Raw genomic sequence first — 23,172 nt, forward strand, 5'->3', positions numbered from 1 at the left:
AGTGGAAGACAGGCTACAGCATTGTCTGAGGCTTGTACCCGAGCTGGCGGCAATGCTGTAGCCAGCAGGATGCACCAGCACTCTTGCAATATTCACTGTCTGCATAGCAAACAGTGAACATTGTAATAGTGCCGAGCATGGAGGTGCCCTGCACTGCCCATGCCCCACTGTGGCCTCCTGCACCTGTTCTCCACCAGCCTTTTCATGGCGGTGTTACCGCCATGAAAAGGCTGGCAGAGAACAAGGTCGTAATCCGCAGGGCAGTGCTGCAGGCAGCGATGCCCTGCCACATTAGGATCTTTGCCAAAGCCAGACTGCCGGGATCCACGATCCTGGCAGAGCAGGCGGGCAGACCAGCAGGGTTGTTATGTAGCGGTCAGACCACTGCATTTGTGGTGGTCCAGACCACCACCGCGAGTGTGGCGGTCATAAGAATGTGATTCCTGATTCCTCAATAAATCCTTATCAGTAAAAGCCAAAAGTTCTTGTTGTATGCCTAATTTGATAGTCCAAAATACATAATTGTATCATAATTAGGTGTGAATGTTAGACACTAAAGACAAATACAATAACATTTAAAAAAAAATTCTTTAAAACATTACACAGAGAATGCTTAGTAGACTTGCACATATTGTCCAAACTTATTAAACTAACTTTTGATATCAGTTTACAAATTGCTGTGTCCACCACAATGGGAGAAGCTAGTTGCAACCGCGTCTGAAAAAGATGACAACTTTATTTAGAAAACTGCTGATTTTTTCTAGATGCTTTCACACACCAGTACTTCCCTAAGATCATACCTGATATTGATTAAATACGTTGTTATTCAAATGACAGAAAAGCCTGACATACAGATATTGAAGAGTAAAAGTTATGTTTTGTTGGCATTGTCCTAACATCTCCATTGGAGCAAATGTAGAAAATTTAGAAAAGCATCTTCTTTTAAAACTTTCTAGTTTTGAAATTAAATCCGGTATCATGGGAACACAACAGTGCACAGCACTCTAAAAGATTTTTTTGAATAAAGACTTTCAATGGGGAGTTATTGATAAGCCTATTGAGCTGAAATGACATGGCCTGTTTATTCAAGACCAGGCATTTGTTCTGACAACAGCTAAATGATCTCTCTAACTCAAAGTACTCCTAAAAAGCATGCCTAACCATTTATATTGCTGTGCAGTTTCCAGCCTCTCATTATGTAAGAGACAAGAATTCACACCAATTTTCTCTCCAAAAACCATCACCTTTGTCTTACATTTATATTCATATGGGTTTCCTTTAACATATTTTGCAGTACAATCAGTTGCTTTTGTAGTTCTTTAGTAGTGGGATCAGGGGCAACAGGATAATCTGCCTATGGCAATACATTTAAATGTTTATCATGATTTTAGAAGGAAAGTCATCACCCTTAGAGAACTGAGTTGACAAATCAGCAAGAAATATGACAAATAAGAGGGTGAGGATAATGAACTTGGAAAAAATCACTCAACCTTCTTACATATTGGTTCAATCAGAGCCCCTCTCTAGGACTCTGGGATTTTTCCCACAGTTGTCATGTACTGGAAAAGTGGTTAGAAAATGTATGACTATCTTTTTAGAATATTTTTGACTAAACCATTAAGGATTCCATCAGGACCTTCAGAGTAATTAGCCTGAAGTAATCAAATAATAGAACTTATCAAAAGAAAGTTTTCTAAACATATTCAGATCTGAAACAAACCTAGAAACTAGGGGAGAGAATAAGGGAAGGTGGTAGAATTCAGTAAGGTATTTAGACCAGTCTTCCTGGTGATATGAGGAGAATACTACTAACATTTCTTATCACATCCCCATTTAGCTAAGGTCCAAAACATTCTTAGGTCATTCTGGCCCAGAGCAGCATCCAGTTTATCCATATATTCAGTTGTCTTTTGCTTCTTCTTTCTGATGACAACCATCATACATATTCATAAATAACCTTTATAATAGACCAATATGTTAGGATCATGTTTGGGTTATTTTCAATATTTTTCTCAATTGTTTAGGAACCATAAAAAAGCCATTATGAAACCATCCATTACAATTGGTAGTTAACACATTTTCTTTTCTGAACATTTAACACAGTTTGTTTTTCTTTACTTTGTTGCATATAAATATCAGTTGGGGTGACAATCGCAGAATGAATTAATTGTTATACATAAGTAACTCTTACTTCGCAATATGCCTAGTACTAAAGCAGGGGTAGATTTTGCTTTGTTCCTTACCAAATTAATGTGCACTTTTGGGGAGCTGCCTGAAGTTTCATACGAGCAAAATCTGCAGCCAGTGGAAGATGGTCATTGCCTTCCCAAGTGGGAAATTCCATCATTTATAAATGTTATCTTCAATTGGGAACCTCAGGCAAAAACCTCAGACCACTATCTTGGAGATATAATTCATCAAGCTTGACCAAACCCTGTTCCACTAACTCATGTTGTCAGCCTACCACATGATGAAGGAGCCCAAGCTTAACATCCCTCCCAAATACAGACCTTCACAGTCCCACTGGTGTCCTTTTCATCTGATGCTCGCCGTCTAAAGCTACTACGAAAGCAACAACTAAAGCATCATTCCATGTGATTGTGTCCACAGAAGCACCAGAGTGGTCCAGACCAAGTAGACATTCAATCACATATTGACTGAAAGTCCCTGCTGCATTGTACCTGAATGCACAGTGTTGGATGTGGCCCTTTCTGGGGGGTCATCCCCAAACTTTTTTGCTTTAACCCCTCCTATTTATGCAGAATTTGGTTTTGTGGGCCATAGGATTCTGCGCAGTTTACCACTGCTAATCAGTAATAATGTGCTCATGCACACTCCCTAAAACATGGTCAAATTGGCTTACATCTGATTGGCATATTTAATTTACTTATAAGTCCCTAGTAAGATGGTATAACATAAGACCAGGGCTGATATATTCAATGCTACTAGTGGGCCTGCAGCACCATTTGCGCCACCACTTGAGTAGCCCCTTAAACCATGCCTCAGGCATACCATTGAAGCCTTCTCACAGTTTTAAACTGCCAATTTGATTTGACAAAATACCCCCCTTGCCAAACCTTAAACTCCCTTATAATTGCATATAAGTCAATCTTAAGGTAGGCCTAAGGCAGCCCATGGGGCAGGGTGCATTTTAATTAGGAGGTTGGGCATTTGCTTTTAATATTTACATGCCCTTCAAGTGAAAAACTCCTACTTTTTCACTGCTGTGAAGCCTATCTTTCTCATAGGATTACATTGGGTTATTTAATAAGTGCCAACATATGATTGAGAGCAAGTAGGACTTTCATGTTAGTGTCTGAGAAGTTGAAATTTTAAATCCTCTTTTAAGGTAAGGTTCAATTTTAAGTTACAATTTTAAAAATGCTATTTTCATCGAGTTTCCTGCCTGAACTATTTGCTGCCTGCAGCCTGTTGTTGGGTAATGTGACTGGGTGTAGTTGGCAGTTAGACTTAGTTTTTTTCTCCCAGAAAGCCACACAATAGAGAGATTAGGTGTGCCTGGACAGACCATCACTTGCAGGACGAGAAGCAGAGCGTGCAAATAAAGAAGATGTGCCCTTCATTTATACAAAGGACTTCACACTACTTCATTACGCATATAGTCAGGCTGGAGCCAGGGAAGGGGAGGCAGAAAATTCCAAATGCTTCAAAAGAAGATCTCTAGAAACTTCTCCTACTACAAAGAATGCACCAGATGTAAAAATAAGACCCTCAGACCCACTGTTCAGTTCACTTCCTGGGCATGCAGAAGCAGGACTCTCAGAGGGCTGCCTGCTGCTGTGGCCTTCTGTGTACTTCAATAGACTGCTTTGCTACCTTGCTGCACTGCTTGAAAATGAAAAGGCAGGAATGCACATATTTAACATAAAGCAGCACATTCCTGTCCTTCCCTTGCACTGCAGTCATTTTTGCTGCCTACAGCCAAAGCAGGCACCCTTACACCATGGTGCAAGGGTGCCTGCATTGCAGACAGGGTTGTTTTTATGCAGGAAGGTGCTCTTGGGTGGTGTAATGTTCTACTCCATTGTCTACTAGACTCCGCAATGGTACTCTTTAGGGGTATACTACATGCTGCTGCACCCCTCATAAAGGGCCTGAACAAATATGAGCATGTCACCCCCATATTGCTGGAACTCGATTAGCTCCCATTGCCGGCTCACACCATCTTCAAAATCAGTTGCACCATTTTCAAAGCCAGCACCCCTGCTTATCTTGCAGACCAGCTCAACCTCTCTTGTGGTTCTTGGCATATCAGCAGCCAGGACACCATCAGAGTGCAGATAAAGAAGTGTATGAAAGAAAAACCAGTACTACTGGAACAATATCCCTACATCCATCAAGGCTACCCCAATGTGGCTCTACCATAAGAAAGAGCTGTAGACTCACCTCTGTAAAGAACACTATGGGCCTCATTACGAGTCTGGCAGTCACTAGACGCCCAGACTCGTGAATGGAGGTCGGCCCGCCACCAATGCTGCGGACCAAACGCTTCATCACGACCCTGATGGTCAGGCCACCAGGGAACCGCAAGCTCCACCAGGATCAGAGATCCCAGCAGTCTGGAGCTGACAGCAGTCCTAATCTGCCAGGGCAGTGCTGCAAGCAGTGCTGCCCTGGGGATTACAACCCCCTTCTCCACCAGCAGTTTCATGGTAGTACCACTGCCGTGAAAATGCTGGCGAACGGGTGCAGGGGGGCCCACGGAGGCACCTGCACTGCCCATGCACTTGACATGGACAGTGCATTTAGCACCCTCACAATGTTCACTGTCTGCTTTGAAACTCACGTTTTCACCTGCTGCCCTAGTGGGAACCTCCTTAATGGGTTCCGGAGGAAGGTAGCCTGTATAGCGGCAACCTACCCATCAGGAGTTCGGCGGACGGTGCCGGACTCATAATGAGCCCCTATATCACAATGCATTAAGGCCCGTATTTATACTCTGTTTGCGCCGAATTAGCGTAGTTTTTTTCGACGCAAATTCGGCGCAAAACTAACGCCATATTTATACTTTGGCGTTAGACGCGTCTAGCGCCAAAGTATGGGCAAAGAGCGTCATTTTTTAGCGTGAACGCCTTCCTTGCGTTAATGAGATGCAAGGAAGGCGTTCCCGTCTAAAAAAATGACGGCGACGCAAATGCGTCGTATTTATACTCCCGGGCAAAAATCACGCCCGGGAGGTGGCGGGTCAAAAAACGCCGCATTTGCGCCACTTTTTAACGCCTGGGTCAGGGTAGGCGTTAAGGGGCCTGTGGGCTCAAAATGAGCCCACAGGTGCCCTCCCCTGCCCCCAGGGACCCCCCCTGCCACCCCTGCCCACCCCAGGAGGACACCCAAGGATGGTGGGACCCACCCCAGGGACATTCAGGTAAGTTCACGTAAGTATAATTTTTTATATTTTTCAATTTTTTTTGGGTGGCATAGGGGGGCCTTATTTGTGCCCCCCTACATGCCACTATGCCCAATGACCATGCCCAGGGGACATAAGTCCCCTGGGCATGGCCATTGGGCAAGGGGGCATGACTCCTGTCTTTACTAAGACAGGAGTCATTTAAATGGCGTCTGGGCGTCGAAAAAATGGCGCAAATCGGGTTAAGACGATTTTTTAGCGTCAACCCGACTTGCGCCATTTTAAGACGCCCTAGCGCCATTTTCCCCCTACGCCGGCGCTGCCTGGTCTACGTGGTTTTTTTCCACGCACACCAGGCAGCGCCGGTCTGCTTGCGCCGGCTAACGCCATTCCATAAATACGGCGCCCGCATGGCGCTTCGGAATGGCGTTAGACGGCGCTAAATTTTTTGACGCTAAACTGCGTTAGCGCAGTTTAGCGTCAAAAAGTATAAATATGGGCCTAACTGTTCACAACCAAGATTTCTCCCCTATTACTTATTGACTTTACACTTGTATTTTACCATGTACTGCGCTCTGCTACCTTTTACCTTCGTTTCCGCAATAGGGATACCAAATACATATATGCCATTGCTGGGAGAATGGCAAAACAAGCTTTATAAAGTTGAAAATGGTATCCCTTTTCTCACCTTTTGTTAGGAATCTTCACAGCTGCAAATACCTATAAAATTTCCTTAAAACACAATCCACATTCACCAGAAATTCCTAAATAAAGATTTCATTATATCTTGACAACATCGTTGGGCAACCTCACTGAATCTCTTGGATACCCATGTCAGAAAGTTCTGGATAAGCTTGCAAGGAAAATCTATGACAGGAAGCATCCATAACCTCAATAAATCAGAATTAATTAACCCACCAATTGAAGCTTCCATAGGTATTTTCATATGAAGTAAATATGAAGTAAATTGAATGTGTAAGTGACCCTTTGAGTTAGAAAATCTGGGGATAAAACCAAATAATGCATGTTAACTTACCACCTGGGCCAGAACTGCATTTGAAAAGTAGTCTTGTGAGTTAAGGTTAACCAAAGGTCTCAGTTTAGCAAAACTGTAGCCAGGCAATAATGCTGAAAATGAGTATGAGCCAGCCCTCCATTTTCAAGCTTGGTGCACAGTTTAATTCTTGCAATTCTTAGGGTGCAGGCACCCAAATAATTTGACTAACTAATGCATTCAATTTAATGAGTTAAATAATCCTTAGCTTACTAAGTAGTAGCCACTGGGAACATTGTCATTTTAACCTGTATTATACTCCCCAGCAATAATAAAAATATGTGCCTTATTGAAAATCCTGTTCTAACTTCTCCAGAAGCCTAAGATTTTAGTCGCTAGGCTGCCCAAGTATAGGATAGATTTCCTTTCATCTCTACGTCTTCCTTCCAAAAGTAGAACATTTTCTGTAGTATGGTTTCCATCTCACTTTCACCGAAATGTTTGAAAAATCCTCAATCAGTATAAATACGACTTTAGTATTGTTCGGGCAGGAAACTAAAATAGTGCTATGTGTACATTTGTATTAACCACTGTGCCACTATAATATACATTTGTTTTGGAAAAATCCATTTGTTGAACCCTGTTTATAATCATAATAAAGAAAATGGGGCCAGATGTAGGAAACACTTTGCGAGTCGCAAACGGCAAAATCTGCCGTTTGCGACTCGCAAATGCGTGTTTCCTATGCAGAAATGCATTTTGCGAGTCCTTACCGACTCGCAAAATGCATTTCCGAATCGCAAATAGGAAGGGGTGTTCCCTTCCTATTTGCGAGTCGCAGTGGTATGCAACTCCATTTGCGACCGCGTACGCGGTCGCAAATGGAGTCGCAGTTACCATCCACTTCAAGTGGATGGTAACCCACTCGCAAATTGGAAGGGGTCCCCGTGGGACCCCTTCCAGTTTGAGACTGGACCCCAAAACATTTTTTCAGGGCAGGGAGTGGTCCAAGGGAAAAAAACGAAACAAAAGGTTTTGGATTTTTTTTAAATGCAGCTCGTTTTCCCTTAGGGAAAACGGGCTACATTTCAAAAAAAAAAAAAATGCTTTATTGAAAAGGCAGGTCGCTAACATGGAGGCCTGCTGACGTCAGCAGGCCTCCATGTTAGCGAGTGCCTATACTCGCAATGGGGCCGCAATTTGCGACCCACCTCATGAATATTCATGAGGTGGGTCATTGCGACCCCATTGCGAGTTGCAGACGGTGTCTGAGACACCGTACTGCATAGCAATTTGCGACTTGCAAATTGCGAGTCGCAGGGACTCGCAATTTGCAAGTCGCAAATTGCTCTCTTCCTACATCTGGCCCATGATCTTTTATAAATAATTTAATTACATTATTTTTCAAATGAATGTTTCTCTAGCACAAGTATGACTATACTTTTAGTTTTTAGAGAGTTTTCAGAAGAAAAGTCATGTATGGACATTTATAAAGGTTTGGAGACCTCCGCTTCTAAACAAGCCTAAACAGTGGCCTATGTTTTGTAACTAAGTTCTATACAAATAAAACATCAAGAGTGTCCAGAAACTCATGTGTCTGGAAGTATATGCAATAGTAGAAGCTTTTGTGGCACATTCACAATGGTATTTGAGCACCTACATGAGACTGAGGGAGACAAAAATCTATTATAGTTTGAAATTCAACTTAATGATCCACAGAGTTAGGATGTTTGAAATTCTGTAGCTGTAAATTGCATTAACAATTATTTTGTGGATTTTTCAGTGATGGGTGGCAACATGAGTATTCTCAATGGAGGAGAAAGTAAGTTAGTAAACACACAAAACCTTCTATTTTATTGGATATTTCCAAACTCGATGGCTCTCATTCCCAAAGTGCACATTTGCCAGCAATAAAATGCTGGCATAAGAATGCAATGTTGGTAGGAAAATACTTTTTTTTAAGTTAAGGTCCATTTATAGGTTGGCAATTGCACGGCATCTACAAAAAAAGGGAAATGTGCAAGCTCCCAGCTTTTCAGCTGTTGTTCCCTGTAAGAAATAGGGTTGTTATTTGAATGGGGGAAATCCCCACTTAAATAGTAAACACAGTCCTTGGGGTGAACCACATAAGTCACTAAAGAAGCATGTGCTTAAACCCCTGGTAGCTTGGCCCAAAAACAGTCAAGCTTAACTTAGAGGCAATGTGTAAAATGATCAGCACTCAAACAGTAATAACTTGAAAACACTGCACCAAAAAATCCCATAACCCCTGTACAGCGTCTGGAGCCAGGGAAAAAAGGGCAGGGACCTTGCACACTTCAAAGGCCTCTCCTTGAAGTCATCCCCACTAGTTGGCTCAACTAGTTATAGGTACTAGACCCCAAACACCACCAAATCAGAAATCTACTGGAACCAAGGACATTTTGCCCGTAAGAAGAGCTGCTGTGCTGCCAAGAGGCTTGCCACTTTGCTAACTGCTTTGCTTTGTTGGCCTACTGCCTGGTACTTCCTACCTGGGAGTGAGAAGGACTGGACATGCTCTCTTCATCCTTGAACTCAATTTCTCCAAGGGCATCTTGGCTTGCCCCCTGTTCTTGAAGTCCCAGGGCCATCAAACACTTCTCTCCACTTTGCTTCAGCTGCTGGACTCTGTCATCTGTCAGCCTTTCCTTGCCTGAGGTGCCAACCCAGTCCTGGTCCTCAGTAGTGGGATCTGCAGCTAAATTTTTCTGCAAGAGTCATGCTCGGAACCAAATGCAGTGCCCTCCAATGCTGAGGCAGTGCTGATTTGACGACAAAGGGACCTGATTGTAAGGTTCAATGACAATGCAGCGCTGACCCAAAGACATTGCTGCATGGCTTGACGATGACACATTGACTGCATCAAAAGGGGTTTGATGCTAATGTATGATCCGAATGCGAGGCTCGACTCCAACACATCTACCTGACTGCATGGATCAGAACCGATGCGTCAAGTCATCGATGCCGACGCTTGCTCCATTCAATGTACTTTTTCAGCAGGCTATGTGTGAGTCCTGTAGCCGGCTGCCCTCCATCATAGTTAGCCTGAACTTTGGCTATACCCCGGTCTAGCGCGACCTCAAGTAACCTTCTAGCGCTATTGACTTCGAAGCACTACATTGCAGTTTATTCTTTAAAAATTCATATTTTGAATTCTACTTATTGGATTTTTGTTGCTTTGATCTTGTTTTACTCAGATAAATATCTCCTAATTTAATCCTTACTGCTCTGTGCCAAACTACCTGTGGGTGAGCATAGGTTACTATAGGTTGTGTATCTGACTTACCCTGTCTAGGATTGTGGTTCCTACTTGGAAAGGGTGCATACCTCTGCCAACTAGAGACTCAATTTCTAACATTATCGGCCACCTTATATTTTCTAAAGATCCAATAGAGCTTCGTCTTACTTTTTTGTGGGCGCTGTGCCATACAACTCATGTCAAAGTAAAAGAGTGAAACATGGTGGAAATGTATTTAATTGTGAATCTTCATTTGATAGAAGGGGATCAGTCTATTTCCTTCTACATAATCATGTATTCACCTTAAAATAGGCCGCTGTATCAATTGCATGATTAATTTAAAACCTAAGGGTCCCCTCTAAATTTTCTCTCTTCCTGTACATTCGCCTCTTTCACTATTTTATTTTTGGATACTTTTTTCACTGTTGCTCCGTACCTCATTCTCTGATTCTTTTGCTTTTAAATTTTATTTCTCCCCCTGTACGACTCTCCTTTTCTCATCTTTCTTTTGCAATATTTCTGTACATCTTACTTTCCTTCTTTTTCTCTCCACCTTACTTCCTCTGCAAATTTCCCACTCTACCTCAGACACACTGTAGCTGTTTTTCTCTCTAGCTCTGTTTTATCTGTTTACTCCAGAAATGTGCCTGTTCCAATCTTACTTTTTTCCTCTCAGTCCCTATTTTGATCTGTACCCATGTCATCAGCTTTTTTCTCTCTTTGCCTTCTTTTGTTTTCTCATTTCCTCTTTCTAACTCTTCATCCTAACATTATTGTCACCCTTTAATACTACCTCTTTTTCTCCCCAACTTTCTCAATCTTTATCTTTTCATTACATCATTCACACTTTTTCCCTCAATGCCCCTTCATCCAGATGCTCTTACCTTGTTTCCCCCTTTCTGTCTCTTAGATTTTCCATAACATTTTTACTCTGCCACATGGTTTCATGCTTAGTTATACACATGTTCATGCTATAATTGCATAGACTCACTACCATTGGCACTTTTCTTTCATTGTGAACATTTTGAATGCTCTGTCATTCTGTTTCCCTTTATTGTTTTTGTTTTATTGCATTCTTCCATTTCTGAATTCTTATGCTGCTGCCTTATACGTGTCCCTATACCTCTGCCCTCCACCTTGTGTCCATCTTATGCCTACTTGCCTCCCAACTGTCCTTCCTCGTATAATTTGTATATTTCATTTACTTCCTTTCTTCTCTGCCCGAAGCTTAGCTCCCAGATGGATCACCCCCTAACTTTCACTACTTCTTCTTCTCATCCTTTCATCCTCCACATATCACTCTACAAAACATCATTTTGTCTGTTTGACAAAATCTCTCCATGTACCTCTCTTTCTTCATAGCTATTTCTTTCTCAGGCTTCTGTCTATACCCCATGTGCCTATCTACCTTGTATCTTTCCTGCACATTTAGTTACTTCCTCTGCTACTTTCCCTTATTTTCCACAAACTGCCTGTGCCTGTCTTCCTTGAATCAAATCACTCACGCACATCTTTTAACCCCTATGTTTTCAGTGATGAATGGAATGTGTGAATTACCCTCAGAAACTGTCAATCACTTGGGCCAGATTTCTTCTGTCATTTTTGCCCAAAATGCCACTCCAGGCAATCAATCTGTAGGAAAGTGCCCTTTTTGGATGCTTACCCTCACACATTTTTGCTCTAGATGCCATTAGTTATGATTCTGAAAGTGCACAGAAGCCCGGTAACTAGGCCCCAGTGCCAATGCTCTCTCCTCAAATTAGTATATGTGAACTGGCGTACCCAACTGGCAAGCACTTTACTTCCTCCTTATAAGTCCCTAGTATACGGTACCAGTGGTACCCAGGATATGAGAGTTAAAGGGGACACCAGGGCCTGAGGAACTGTTTTGCCATCCTGAGTGACCCAGGTAAACTGCTGCCTATTGCAGACTACTGGAGCAGTAAAAGCTACTCGATCTCAACTGTGCCCATACCATATGTGGCACAGTGAAAAGCTATTTCTTTAATATATGTTTGTCACCCCTAAGGAAAGCCTCTGTAGCCCAGGAGGCAGGATGCATTATATTTAAGGTATGGACATACATGTTTAAGCTTATATGTCCCTTTAGTGGCCTTTTTCATTAAAGGTTACTATAAATGAACAGTGGTCTATAGGATAACATGGGCTGGCACCCGGGCATTCCCGAGGTCACCAGCTCCATTACCGTTCTACCGAAATGGGTCATGTTTAGTATCAAACAACGTGCCTTCTTACCCCTGACATGAATCTTCTGTCAAGGGCGATGTGACATGGACCTGGAGAGCAACCTTAGTGGTTGGCCCCTGAATTGCCCCAGTTTTCTTGTGCTCTGGCTGCCAGCTCGCAGCTGTTGCCACCAAGACAAGGATTCTGACCCCTTGGGCAGAAGTGTGAACACTCCCAGGAGCCAGGACAAAGAAAATCAATGTCAGAGTATTGTTTGACGTACATTTTGTGTCCTAATTATTGTTAACAAATATACCATCCATCAGAGTTAATAGAACTATACCCAATAGGAAGATATATTTGTAAACAACATTTAAAATAGATGTTTATATTAGAAGATATTTCTGACACACCACAGCTTTTTTGCAGCCTATGATGCAATTGTTTTAACTGAGTTTTTCTGTTTTAACCAGATAAGGTACTCAGACAAATTTTGCCAGGCTTTTTCCTGGTGAAATAAGTCTGGGCAAATTTGTGGATGAACTTTAACTATTGACAGCTCAGAATCCTGATTTGGACACAAAATCCCATTTCTTACTGAAACAGGATTTATATGACACTCGAAGAGATGGGCTGTTTGTAACTTGTGAAGAGTTTACCTGACAAATTATGTATGGTTTCTGATGATCAAGATGAAGGCATTTGGATATTCGTATACTTATGGCACAGGTTTAGAAATGATTCAAAACAAGTATAGTCAAATTCTCTAAATGTTGATTGGTGTATAACAAGCTCTTTAAAATTTTTTAAGTGATAGAGTTGCCATTCTACTGGACACATATAGCGAAATATACCATAAACCATGTTCTTGTTCGACTCAAATGAAGCAAATAGTTAGCATTACAATATGTTCCTACATGTTTTCAGTTTCTCTGTTTCATGATCAATTTTGAGCGTGTGTCTCTGTTATTGTGTGCATGTGTGTGGTGTGTGCATGTGTGTGTGTGTGTTTAATTGCCAATCATTTTGATTTGCAACTAGTTCTGCAGTCAATTTGTACTGCAAAACATTGTTGCATACTAAAGTGCTGTTTAAAAAATCTGGTTTATAAATGTTGCTTTCTTTCAATCTTTTGTCTTGCAGAGTTTACAGTGTCCAGCTTTTGCAAAGTTATTGGACCGCTGGATTACTCTAGGATTAAACATCTGCGTCTAGATGGAAACAACATCACTCGTGCTGATTTGCCTCAGGAAATGTACACTTGCCTCCGCCAAGCTTCCGACATAGAACTGGAATGATGGCTCCCTCTGGTTATTATGTGACCTTGAGCAACATAAATTTAATCAGGAATAACATCTTTAAAGTTAACAATCCCTATGGAAACGGATAACATCAAATTGACAAACTAAAAGATTATAGATGTTATTTAGCATGATTATGGTGACCTTACAATATTTTGTGTACAACGTTGTGTATACATTTTTAAAGAGTCAGCAACTGAGTTGTGGACACAAATTGTATATCTAGCAAATCAAATTCTATATTTTAAGGTATTCGTACACTTGCATGCGATAATGTTTGCCAAACGTTTGCAAGTGATATATGTCACTCAATCCCTGAATTTGCTATCCAAATGAATCCAAAAAGTGACTAATTAACTCCTTTAAAAAGCAACACTAACAAGATGCCTTAGTAATCTAAAAGTGATGCAGCTTTTCAGTTTGTTCCTAAAGTTTCTTCTGATTATTAAAATGAAAGCTTATATGTTGGTTTTTCTAAACTGAAATACTTTTTTCGCTATAACTCATTTATGCGAATATCTCTTTAATTAGATGCATGCCAAGCTTATTGGGTGTGTAAGAAATAAAACATAACACATCAGTTTTGTCCTTATCTCTTTTAAAAACATTTGTAATTCTTTTTTATATGCTTGAACTATCATTTTTAATAAATACAAAAAAATGGAAATATATTTTTCAAAACTACTGCAAAGTTATCCAATAAACAATGTTTTGTTATTTTAATTTTTTTAAACTACAGTATGTGCCTTGCTACAATTGGACACCACAATATTTTTTATACCTTAACACTACCAAAATTAGACAAACCCATACTATTTACATTTAAAGACTATTTTGTTAATTTGTGTACCACTATTTGTATAGTGTACTCAGAGCGCAGTTTAACTTGTTTGTTTAACTGTCTTAAATTTGCTATCAGCTGAAGATAATTCAATAAAAATGTAGGCACACAACCACAAATGTCGTTTTGCGTTTATCGACACAGAGACTTGAGTAGTAGATTAACAGAACCAAGTACTATGTACTTAGGTATTCCACAAAAGCCCACCTTACATCTGGTGTTTTAAATTAGTCTGTTTATATTACACACTTCATTGAAGAGCTACATATATATTTATCTTGTTTTCTGTGTTATCTATATAGATGTAGTGATATGTTCAGTGATGTCAGTAACAGTAAGAATAGCATATAACAGCATGGTGTTATTTCGCAAAGTCTAAAATGTCAACGCATTATGCCACCCTTACTCAGTGAAACAGAGTGAGTGCAATTGTAGAAAAATAAATTAAAGACGTGTTGCAGTCAATTTACTCTTTGGTATCAATATGTTACCCATGATATTTCTTCATGACAAATCTTAACAATAAAAAGTTTGAATCACACTACATTAAATGATTATTTTTTCCCTGCAAATTTGTAAATTGGGTATAACTGTAATTCACAACATCGTAGACACCCTCATTTCAAGATAGTTGGTAACTGGAGGGAAGATATTGGGCTCAAGCTTACTCATTTCTACCATTATCTCGACTCCAATAGCCAGCCACCATTAGTTTCTGGCCCTGGAGTGATAACTAACATGTGGGTCCAGTGGCAGATGGTGGATCATAAAACTGGTGGGGCCCGAGAAACCCCAGAGCACTATCCATCACTCATCCTCGGGCCTTGCAAACTCCTGGGGCAGGCTTTCAGGTCTCTCACACACACACACACACACACATGCGCACGCACACACACACACACACACCCATATTCAGGCATACAATCATGAATACATTGACAGTTGCAGGCACACAGACATACACGTGCACTCCCCAGTGCACAGACGAACACAGACTCAGGCTCCGAAACACAAAAACTCACCTGGGGCAAGCCCATGACTCCTTACTCCCCTGTTTGTCTACCACATGCTACAGGTAGACCCTCAAGCTTCCACCCAATCAAAAGCTGAAACACAGTTTAAGGTACAGAGATGAACCTTTTTGCCTATTCCAGCATCTGATAGGGAAAGAGGGCATGTGATTGACAAGCCCTGAAGTGCTGTATTACGCTAGTGTAGCATGTCAAATATGAATGGCATATATGTGAGGCCGGGCTGTAACTGCTGCGTCCTGACATATGTGCAATAGAGCTAGAGGAGCCCTCTTCTGATGGCAAAGTAATATTGCAGCTTTTATGAGCTAACATGCAATTTGTAAGTTGATTTGTTTCCATGTAAAAACTGTAACATGCCAAGCGGTGGTGGCACAGGGAAGAAGTGGGTCAATGACCTGGTGCCCCCTAGGAGCAGCCGCTATTGTGTGGGAATTACCAGACCCTTTCAATCATGCATGTTCCCAATAGCGATGCCTCATTTTTCTCCCTCGCAAGAGAACGATGTGTCAATTTCCAGACGGGACACCTCAGATCCACGCAGTCGGGTTGACTTGGACGCCCAGGGACAATGCGTGGAAAATCCGGTCACACGGTGTATTCGAAAACTGCGCGGCATGAGGTTTGCATCGTTATCAGCCTCCTTAAGTGGATGTTGCGTGTCGTTTCTCCTGCCACGTTACGTCAATGTCCTAGCCGCGATGCAGGTGGAGTGTCGATTTCAGCCACAGAGCTGGCGGCTCGTCATTTATCAGCCGCGTCATGGAAGGTGCGTTGTAAATTTCTCTGCACGGCGTTATGTGCGTGGAAGCCCAGAGACAAGATAGGGCACCACTTGGCAGGAGTCTCAGCAGAGAGTCGAGGTGCTGGCAGGGGAAGTCTTTGATGGCCCTGAGACTTCAACAACAGGAGGCAAGCTCAATTCAAGCCCTTGGAGATTCTTCTCAAGCAGGAATGCACAACAAAGTCCAGTCTTTGTCCCCTTCCACAGGCAGAAGCAGCAACTGCAGGATAGCCCAACAAAGCACAGTCAGAGGGAGGGACAGCACTCCTCCTCAGCTCTTCAGCTCTTCTCCAGGCAGAGGTTCCTCTTCATTCTAGAAGTGATCTTGAAGTAATCTAAAATCTGGGATTTGGGGTATACTACTTATACTCCTTTCTACCTTTGAAGTAGGCAAACTTCAAGGGAAAGACTCTCTTGTTTGTAAGATCCTGCCTTGCCCGGCCAGGCCACAGACACACACCAGGGGGTTGGAGATGGCATTGTGTGAGGGTAGGCACAGCTCTTTCAGGTGTGACTGACCACTCCTCTCCTCCCTCCCAGCACAGATGGCTCATCAGGATATGCAGGCTACACCCCAGCTCTCTTTGGGTCACTGTCTAGAGGAGAGGTGCAAGCAGCCCAACTGTCAAACTGACCCAGACAGGGAATTCACAAACAGGCAGAGTCACAGAATGGTTTAAGCGAGAAAATGCCTACTTTCTAAAAGTGTCATTTTCAAACACACAATCCAAAAACAAACTTTACTAAAATATCTATTTTTAAATTGTGAGTTCAGAGACCCTAAACTCCACATTTCTATCTGCTCCCAAAGGGATTCTAAATTTTAATAATATTTAAAGGCAGCCCCCATGTTAACCAATGACAAAGATAGGCCTTGCACAGTGAAAATCGAACTTGGCAGTATTTCACTGTTCGGACATATAAAACACATTAGTATATACCTTACCTTAAACATACACTGCACCCTGCCCAGAGGGTACCTAGGGCCTACCTTAGGGTGCCTTACATTTAAGAAAAGAGAAGGTTTAGGCCTGGCAAGTGGGTACAGGTCGAATTGGCAGTCTAAAACAGCACACACAAACACTGCAGTGGCCAGTGGCAGGCCTGAGCCATGTTTACAGGGCTACTCATGTGGGGGGCACAACCAGTGCTGCAGGCCCACTAGTAGCATTTGATTTACAGGCCCTGGGTACCTCTTGTGCACGGTACTAGGGACTTAGTAGTAAATCAAAAATGTCAATCATGGAAAGCCAATTACACATATATTTTACATAGGAGCACTTGCACTTTAGCACTGGATAGCAGTGGTAAAGTGCCCAGAGTATCACAAACAGCAAGAACAGAGTCCAGCACACATCAACAGCTTGGGAAACGGAGGCAAAAAGTTAAGGGAGACCATGCGAAGTATGCCAAGTCTAACAATATAGAACTGCTCTCCAAACATCATCTGACTTGCTTACCGTTCACTGCCTCAGGAATAAAAAGGGAAGGAGGGGGGCTCCTATATTTGAGGGAGATTCAGGTATCCGTACTGCAAGCTTACAAGAGGTGGTAAGCCTTTAGATGAAGATGGTGTGCTCATCTCAAAATAAGGTAGTATGTTGCAGGATACCATGCTCAGTGCACTACAGCTAAGTGTTCTCAAGGCCTAGATCACTCTGCCATATGGACAGTTGTTTGCGACCTGAGAAGAGTGTTAGGCAGGAAGTTCAGAAGAAAGATTTCAGAAGTCTACATTAGATAGAAGATGTAGAATTAGGAATTCTTCCTTGTGTGCTTAGCTGATGCCATATTTCGAAATAAAGGGATGTTCAAGCCTTATGAACTGCATACTAATAGTAATAATAATACTAATAATACTACTACTACTACTAATAATAATAATAATTATTATTATAGTAGTAATAATAAAAATAATAATAATAATAATAATTAATAATACTGTATTTTTATTGATAGTTAATTACAATCACTTAATGTGAAACCACAGATTTAAGTATGAAATACAGTTAATTAAACCATTCAACTACAATTTTGCAATTATGAAAATTTTGTTTTATTTCATGGTGGACTTAACCTCAGTTGTTCTATGTGCTGCAAAAGCTGGACAAACACAGAGGAAATGAGCAAGTGACTCTTTATGGTAAGTGCAAAACCGACCTGCAGGATTAAATTTCACATTGAACAGATTGCAATAAAGTATTAAGAACCATATTTTTGTTTCCCATGAGAAAGGGAGGTTCATGTATGAATGTGAGTCGGCTTGCTGTATGGATCCCCTATTAGTAGTCAATTAGCTTTGTTCGGACTGTTGCCAGTTCAATCTCAAAGTGGTCAAAATTAAGATAATGGGTGTTGTCTACAGAGCGGTCTTTATCTGCTTGAATTTGTGGTAGAGGTGGTATTTATGTGTGCCTTTGTCCACTTCTTTAACTTGAACCAGATCTTAAATAATATACTCTTTTAACTCAAGCAGTGTTCCATGAGATTATCTTAAAGGCAAATTTGGACTGGGTTTACATAGTTAGGTAGCTTAAATACTAGGTGATATGTCTTTTTTATATCTTTTGCATCTCTACCTGTATAGGTAGATAGAAAGATAGATAGATAGATTCTTTATTTGCATAGTTACCTAAAACCATTGCTTAAACAATTACCACAACCATTGCATAAAACAATTAGCACAATTGGATGCATTTTTGTTTAAGATCTTTAAAGTTTTAAACAGTTGTTAGGGTAATAGTTTTTCACTGGTTGGTTAGCTTGGGGATATGTGATGGCTGAGGGCCCCATTTGTCATGATGGCAGAGGTCTTGTACCTAAAGTTCCATGTTAAAGGTTGGAGAAAGATGGTGCATAGAGTCTATTGCTCTCTGTGTTAGGTGCAAACCAGCTTTGTGTTACCAGGGATAGAAATTTCACTAAGCCGTAGTTCAGTTGCAGGTACCCACGAGCAAAACATGCCGGCAAGGCTTGCCTCCTTGTTTGTAGGTCTGTTTCATTTAAATAATTTTTTTAATAGAGCTTTTCTTTCCGACACAAGATTTTCGCATGAGCGGAGGACCTGTAGGAGATCTTCTGTGCCCTCACCGTATAAACGTCAGGTAGTATTTGTCACATCTATTAGCCAAGGAGCTGCGTTTAGAGTGGTAAAAGCCCTAGTTGATACCTTAAGAACTGCTCTTTTGTTTGCCTTGAAAAGCCATAGCCAAGATATTCTTTTGGGGCCAGAGTGTAGGTATTCAGAGTCATGGAAGCGTGGGATCTCCGTGAGAAGGCTGCTTTCCTCCAACAAGGATTGAAGCCATAATTGATTTTCAGACGGCTTTTTTGAAGGTGCTATGTGAGATTGAAGTCCTCCAGAGGTCAGTAAGCCCAGTCGACCTAAGCGAGCCCTCTAGGTAAAATCTGGATGGGGAGGTGTTCTTGCATTCGAGCTTCTGCCATAGATGGTAGTTAAGAGAATCTGAGGTGGCACTTCGGACTTTATTCCAGAAGTTTATCTATGCACCTCGTCTTGCCAAGAACTGATCCAATAGGCCGAATTCCAGTTTGAGTTGACTAAATTTAGGAAGGTTAAATATGATCCGATAGGCTTTGCTCACTGTGTGATTTATGATTTCTGAATCTCTGCCTCTTTGTGCTTCTCTCCCATGTGTTATTGTGAGCAAGAGTTTAGCTTTTAGTACTTGTAAGGGGGGAAGGGGATGAGGGACCATATAAGTCTACTTTTAGTCTTTTTGAAGATAGTGCTATGGCTAAGCCTTTTCCCACAATGCACCCTCTTTGATGCATGAAATTCCCTGATTTGTCAATGATGATGCCAAGATATTTGTACTTTTCTATTTGCAAAAGCTGTGTCTTGTCCCAAAACCATGCACTTGAGGGTATCTTGGCCCTGATTGACATTGTGCAAGTTTTTTCAAAGTTCACGGTGTTGGCAGCTGAGTATTGTTCGGTGGCATTTCTTAATCTCTGGAGCCCTATTTTTGTGTGGCTAATCAGCACAAGATTACATAAGGCATGGTAATTCCAGGTCTCCAAATTTTGTGAGAGCGAACGAGCCCGCCAAGTCTCCTAAATATAAATTAAAAAGTGTAGAGGCCAGAACGCATCCCTGTTTTAGACCTTTGGTAGTTGGTATCCTCCTCGAGAGATAAGTGCCTGTTCACAGTTTAATCTGGACCCATGTATCCGTATAAAGGGCTAGTATTAGGTGTAAAAGCGGATGTGGAAGTCCCCAGTTTGAGAGCTTCTTTCACAGCAGATTCCTCTCCATGTGGTCAAATGCAACCTTAAAATCAATAAAACATAGGTGAAACTGCCATTTCTGTATCTTGGGAGGTTCTAAGATCGCTCCCCAGAAGGAGCTGTTGTGCTTGAAGACATGTGGGGGAAGTCCAGTAGTGCCTGGGGCACCTTCTATTCTGCTCTTGACCATCAGATCCTTTCCATGACAGTTTCAGTAAATATTGTAAATGGAGTCTTCTTTGGAGACTTGTGTCAAAGTGACGTTCCTGCAATTAACAGGCTGTGTGTTGGCATGCTGAGAGGTGGCTAGGTTGAGTGCTGGCTGTTGAAGTGGACTTCAAGATGTTGTGCCCAGACTACTTCTGGTATATGTGATGTAATACCACTGTGTGAAGGACGTGTAAGACTACAGATTGTATGCCAGAAGCGCGTGCTGTTGCTAATCTTTGAATCAGAATATAGTTTGGCCCATAGGTCTTCGCTGCAAGTCTTATTGATTGCCCACTTCAGCTTTTTTATGGACTGTTTTTGATGCCTTTGGGCTGCGAACAAGTCTGTATTACCAGGCCTGCCGTGGAGGTGCCTTATGGTAGAATTGATTTTCCTTTTTGCATCTCATATGCGACTCTGTGGACCTGCGGTGAGCGTGTTGTTGTAGAAGGGGCTGTGAGTCACCGAATGGTAATTGGTTCCGCAAAATGTTTTCTTAGCCTGGTGGTTAATAGTTTCCACTTCTGCAACTCACTGCAGTTGTTCACTTCTAGTTCAACTGCCAGGCCCATTGCTGCATTGGATGCAAGTTATATATTTGATTGTGTGGATTTAACCCATTTGTAAATTGTGGTGTAAGAAGTAATAAGCGGGATACTTGCTTTATCCATTTGGGAACTTTTCAGGGTGATGGCTTGTTCTTGTGGGCAATGGTCGCTCTCACTCCTGTCTCCTAGGTGCTAAGTGGCTACTTGTTCAAACAGTGGCAGGGTGACGAAGGTGTAGTTGATTGTTGTAGAGGCTGTTGTTGAAAAATATGTTGCAGTGGGTGGTGAGTCCTCCCAAAACCTATCATTCAAGGTTCTTAGCTGTAGTTCTAAGCCTTTAAGTAGTAGTGTCCTACTAGTTGTTGTGGGTTGCCCATGTTTATTGGCCCCCTGTGTTGGAAGACCCCAGGCACTGGAAAGAGCGATTGCGGCCTCATCTGTGAAGCTCGAAGTAGGTGCAGGTTGAAGTCCCCTGAGACAATGATGTCAGCCGTTTCTGCTATTTTCCCACTGCTTATATAGTTCTCAAGTTGTTCCACCAGCAAGGTAGCATTGTTGGATTTGAGCTTAGGATGAAGGTAATTGTTTACAAGTAATATCTCTACTGTCGTCACATCCCTGGAGGCAGCAATTTTCACGGTGTTAGTAAATGAAAGGGAGGACACCAAAGGGGTGGCACTGACTGACAGTGCTAAGGAGACATAGGTAGCCAGGCCACTTAGCAGGTGACTGTATTTCACCTTTCTGATTGCTGGCGTGAAGAACACATATAGCCCTGTAGGTGAAATGATTTGCCCAATCATGTTTCCTGCATTAGTATAATGTCAAAAGTGCTGATATATTGGATGAAGTCATGATCCGAGGTTTTTGTGAGGAGGCCGTTCATGTTCCAAGAGCAAAGGTGAAGAGCTTCCATTGTTGGTGTGACACCCCTCTTTATGTCTGGCATTTGTCACCAGGACCCATTGAAATTGTTAATCGTTCTTGAGATCCACCTTAAGTCATTGTTGGATTGGAGAAAGTCTATTGGTGTATGCAACATATAGCTCTGGAAATCACTCGAAGTGGTGATAGGGGAACTTGAGGACTTAATGAACAACCTTGGACGCTCTTAAGTATGGAACGAATTCCCTTGATCAGGGGGTCTGGTTTTGGGGTGGGTCCCGTCGTTAGTAGACAAATTCTACTGCCAGCAGGCCAGTTGTGCTCAGCCTGCTTGTGGATGGTATGTGTGATAGGAGTCGGAGAATGTTTCCCCTGTTCAGGAAATCGCCTGTGCCCTTAGATTTTTAACATGGATGAAAAATAAGTGTATTAGAATTTGTCAGCTCAGATTGAGATTCCAGTTTCTGCAGAGGTTGGTTTGATGTTCCACCCTCTTCCTGACTCCAGCAATTATGTGTATTGATATTGATATTCCCCACTTTTGCGTCTTGTATAAGGTTGGTTGGTATGCATGTCACTCTCTGGCATTTCCAATGGTCCGGTAGTGAAAGGTCCTTTGATGGTGCAATTGAATGGTTCAATGAAGTCAATTGTAAGGGTTTACTGTGGTTTCCATGTCTTGAAATCACTACAGTTTGCACAGACTGCAAAGATTTAAGTACTGTATTGTTGCCCAGCACTTTCTCTGACCTATTGGCCAGTAGTGGAGGTGCGATCATTGCGGTAGCTGTGCTGATGATCAGTGGGCCCTCCCCCTCCCTCACAGTGCTTCCAGTGGGTGCTTCATCTACCTTTTTTTTAAACATCTTTTTATTATTTTCATGCTTTAGGTACATTACAATGGTAAATTCTATGGCACATCATACATATAATTATTCGGTTGTCGGCGGTACCTTACATTATTTACCATTTATGTATACATTGTAGTTAGCATATTACTTTCTGGGTATATGTAAATTAACACATTTTAACACTGCATAACTCATAACATTTAATCATTCTATTCTACATTCTATTTTCTAACTTGACATCATAGCTTTATGGGGGTCAATGATAATTGTGTAGTAGCAATTTAACTATTAGGCTGTACTTCTTTGTGATTATACTACATTTGTTTTTTAAGGAGTTCTTTACTATTACTCATATCAAGCAATCTTATTTCATTAACAAGCTTCTGCCTGTAGCCGGTCATTGGCATCGGTAGTCTTATTCTACTGTGGCGGCTAATCATGAATACTTCTATATTTTAACCTGGACCCCCTCCCCTTCACATGCTGTTACACGTGCATCTAATATTTCGTCCCAGTCCGCATCTAAAGGATAGCTTCTCATTCCTCTACTCTCCTCTCTTCTGAGGGCTTTACTTTCTGCCTTTCCCCAGTCTATCACTTCTATACTCCATTGCGTCACCGAGGGGGTCATTGTGGCCTTCCAACGCTTGGTTAGTAGGCGT

At 41.8% G+C, this 23,172-nt stretch overlaps 1 protein-coding gene across 2 annotated transcripts in view; it reads left to right on the forward strand.

The window, feature by feature from the left end:
- The window catches only part of LUM (lumican), a 93,231-nt gene extending 78,740 nt beyond the window's left edge, over positions 1-14,491 (forward strand). For both annotated transcript variants that reach the window (XM_069228798.1, XM_069228799.1), the window contains one exon: positions 12,952-14,491. In XM_069228798.1, the coding sequence (XP_069084899.1) occupies positions 12,952-13,106 (155 nt within the window). In that variant the 3' untranslated portion in view covers positions 13,107-14,491. The remainder of the gene's footprint in view (positions 1-12,951) is intronic.
- Positions 14,492-23,172: the final 8,681 nt, after the last annotated feature.

The sequence above is a fragment of the Pleurodeles waltl genome, chromosome 4_1 (assembly GCF_031143425.1).
Source record: "Pleurodeles waltl isolate 20211129_DDA chromosome 4_1, aPleWal1.hap1.20221129, whole genome shotgun sequence".
Taxonomy (NCBI): Eukaryota; Metazoa; Chordata; class Amphibia; order Caudata; family Salamandridae; genus Pleurodeles; species Pleurodeles waltl.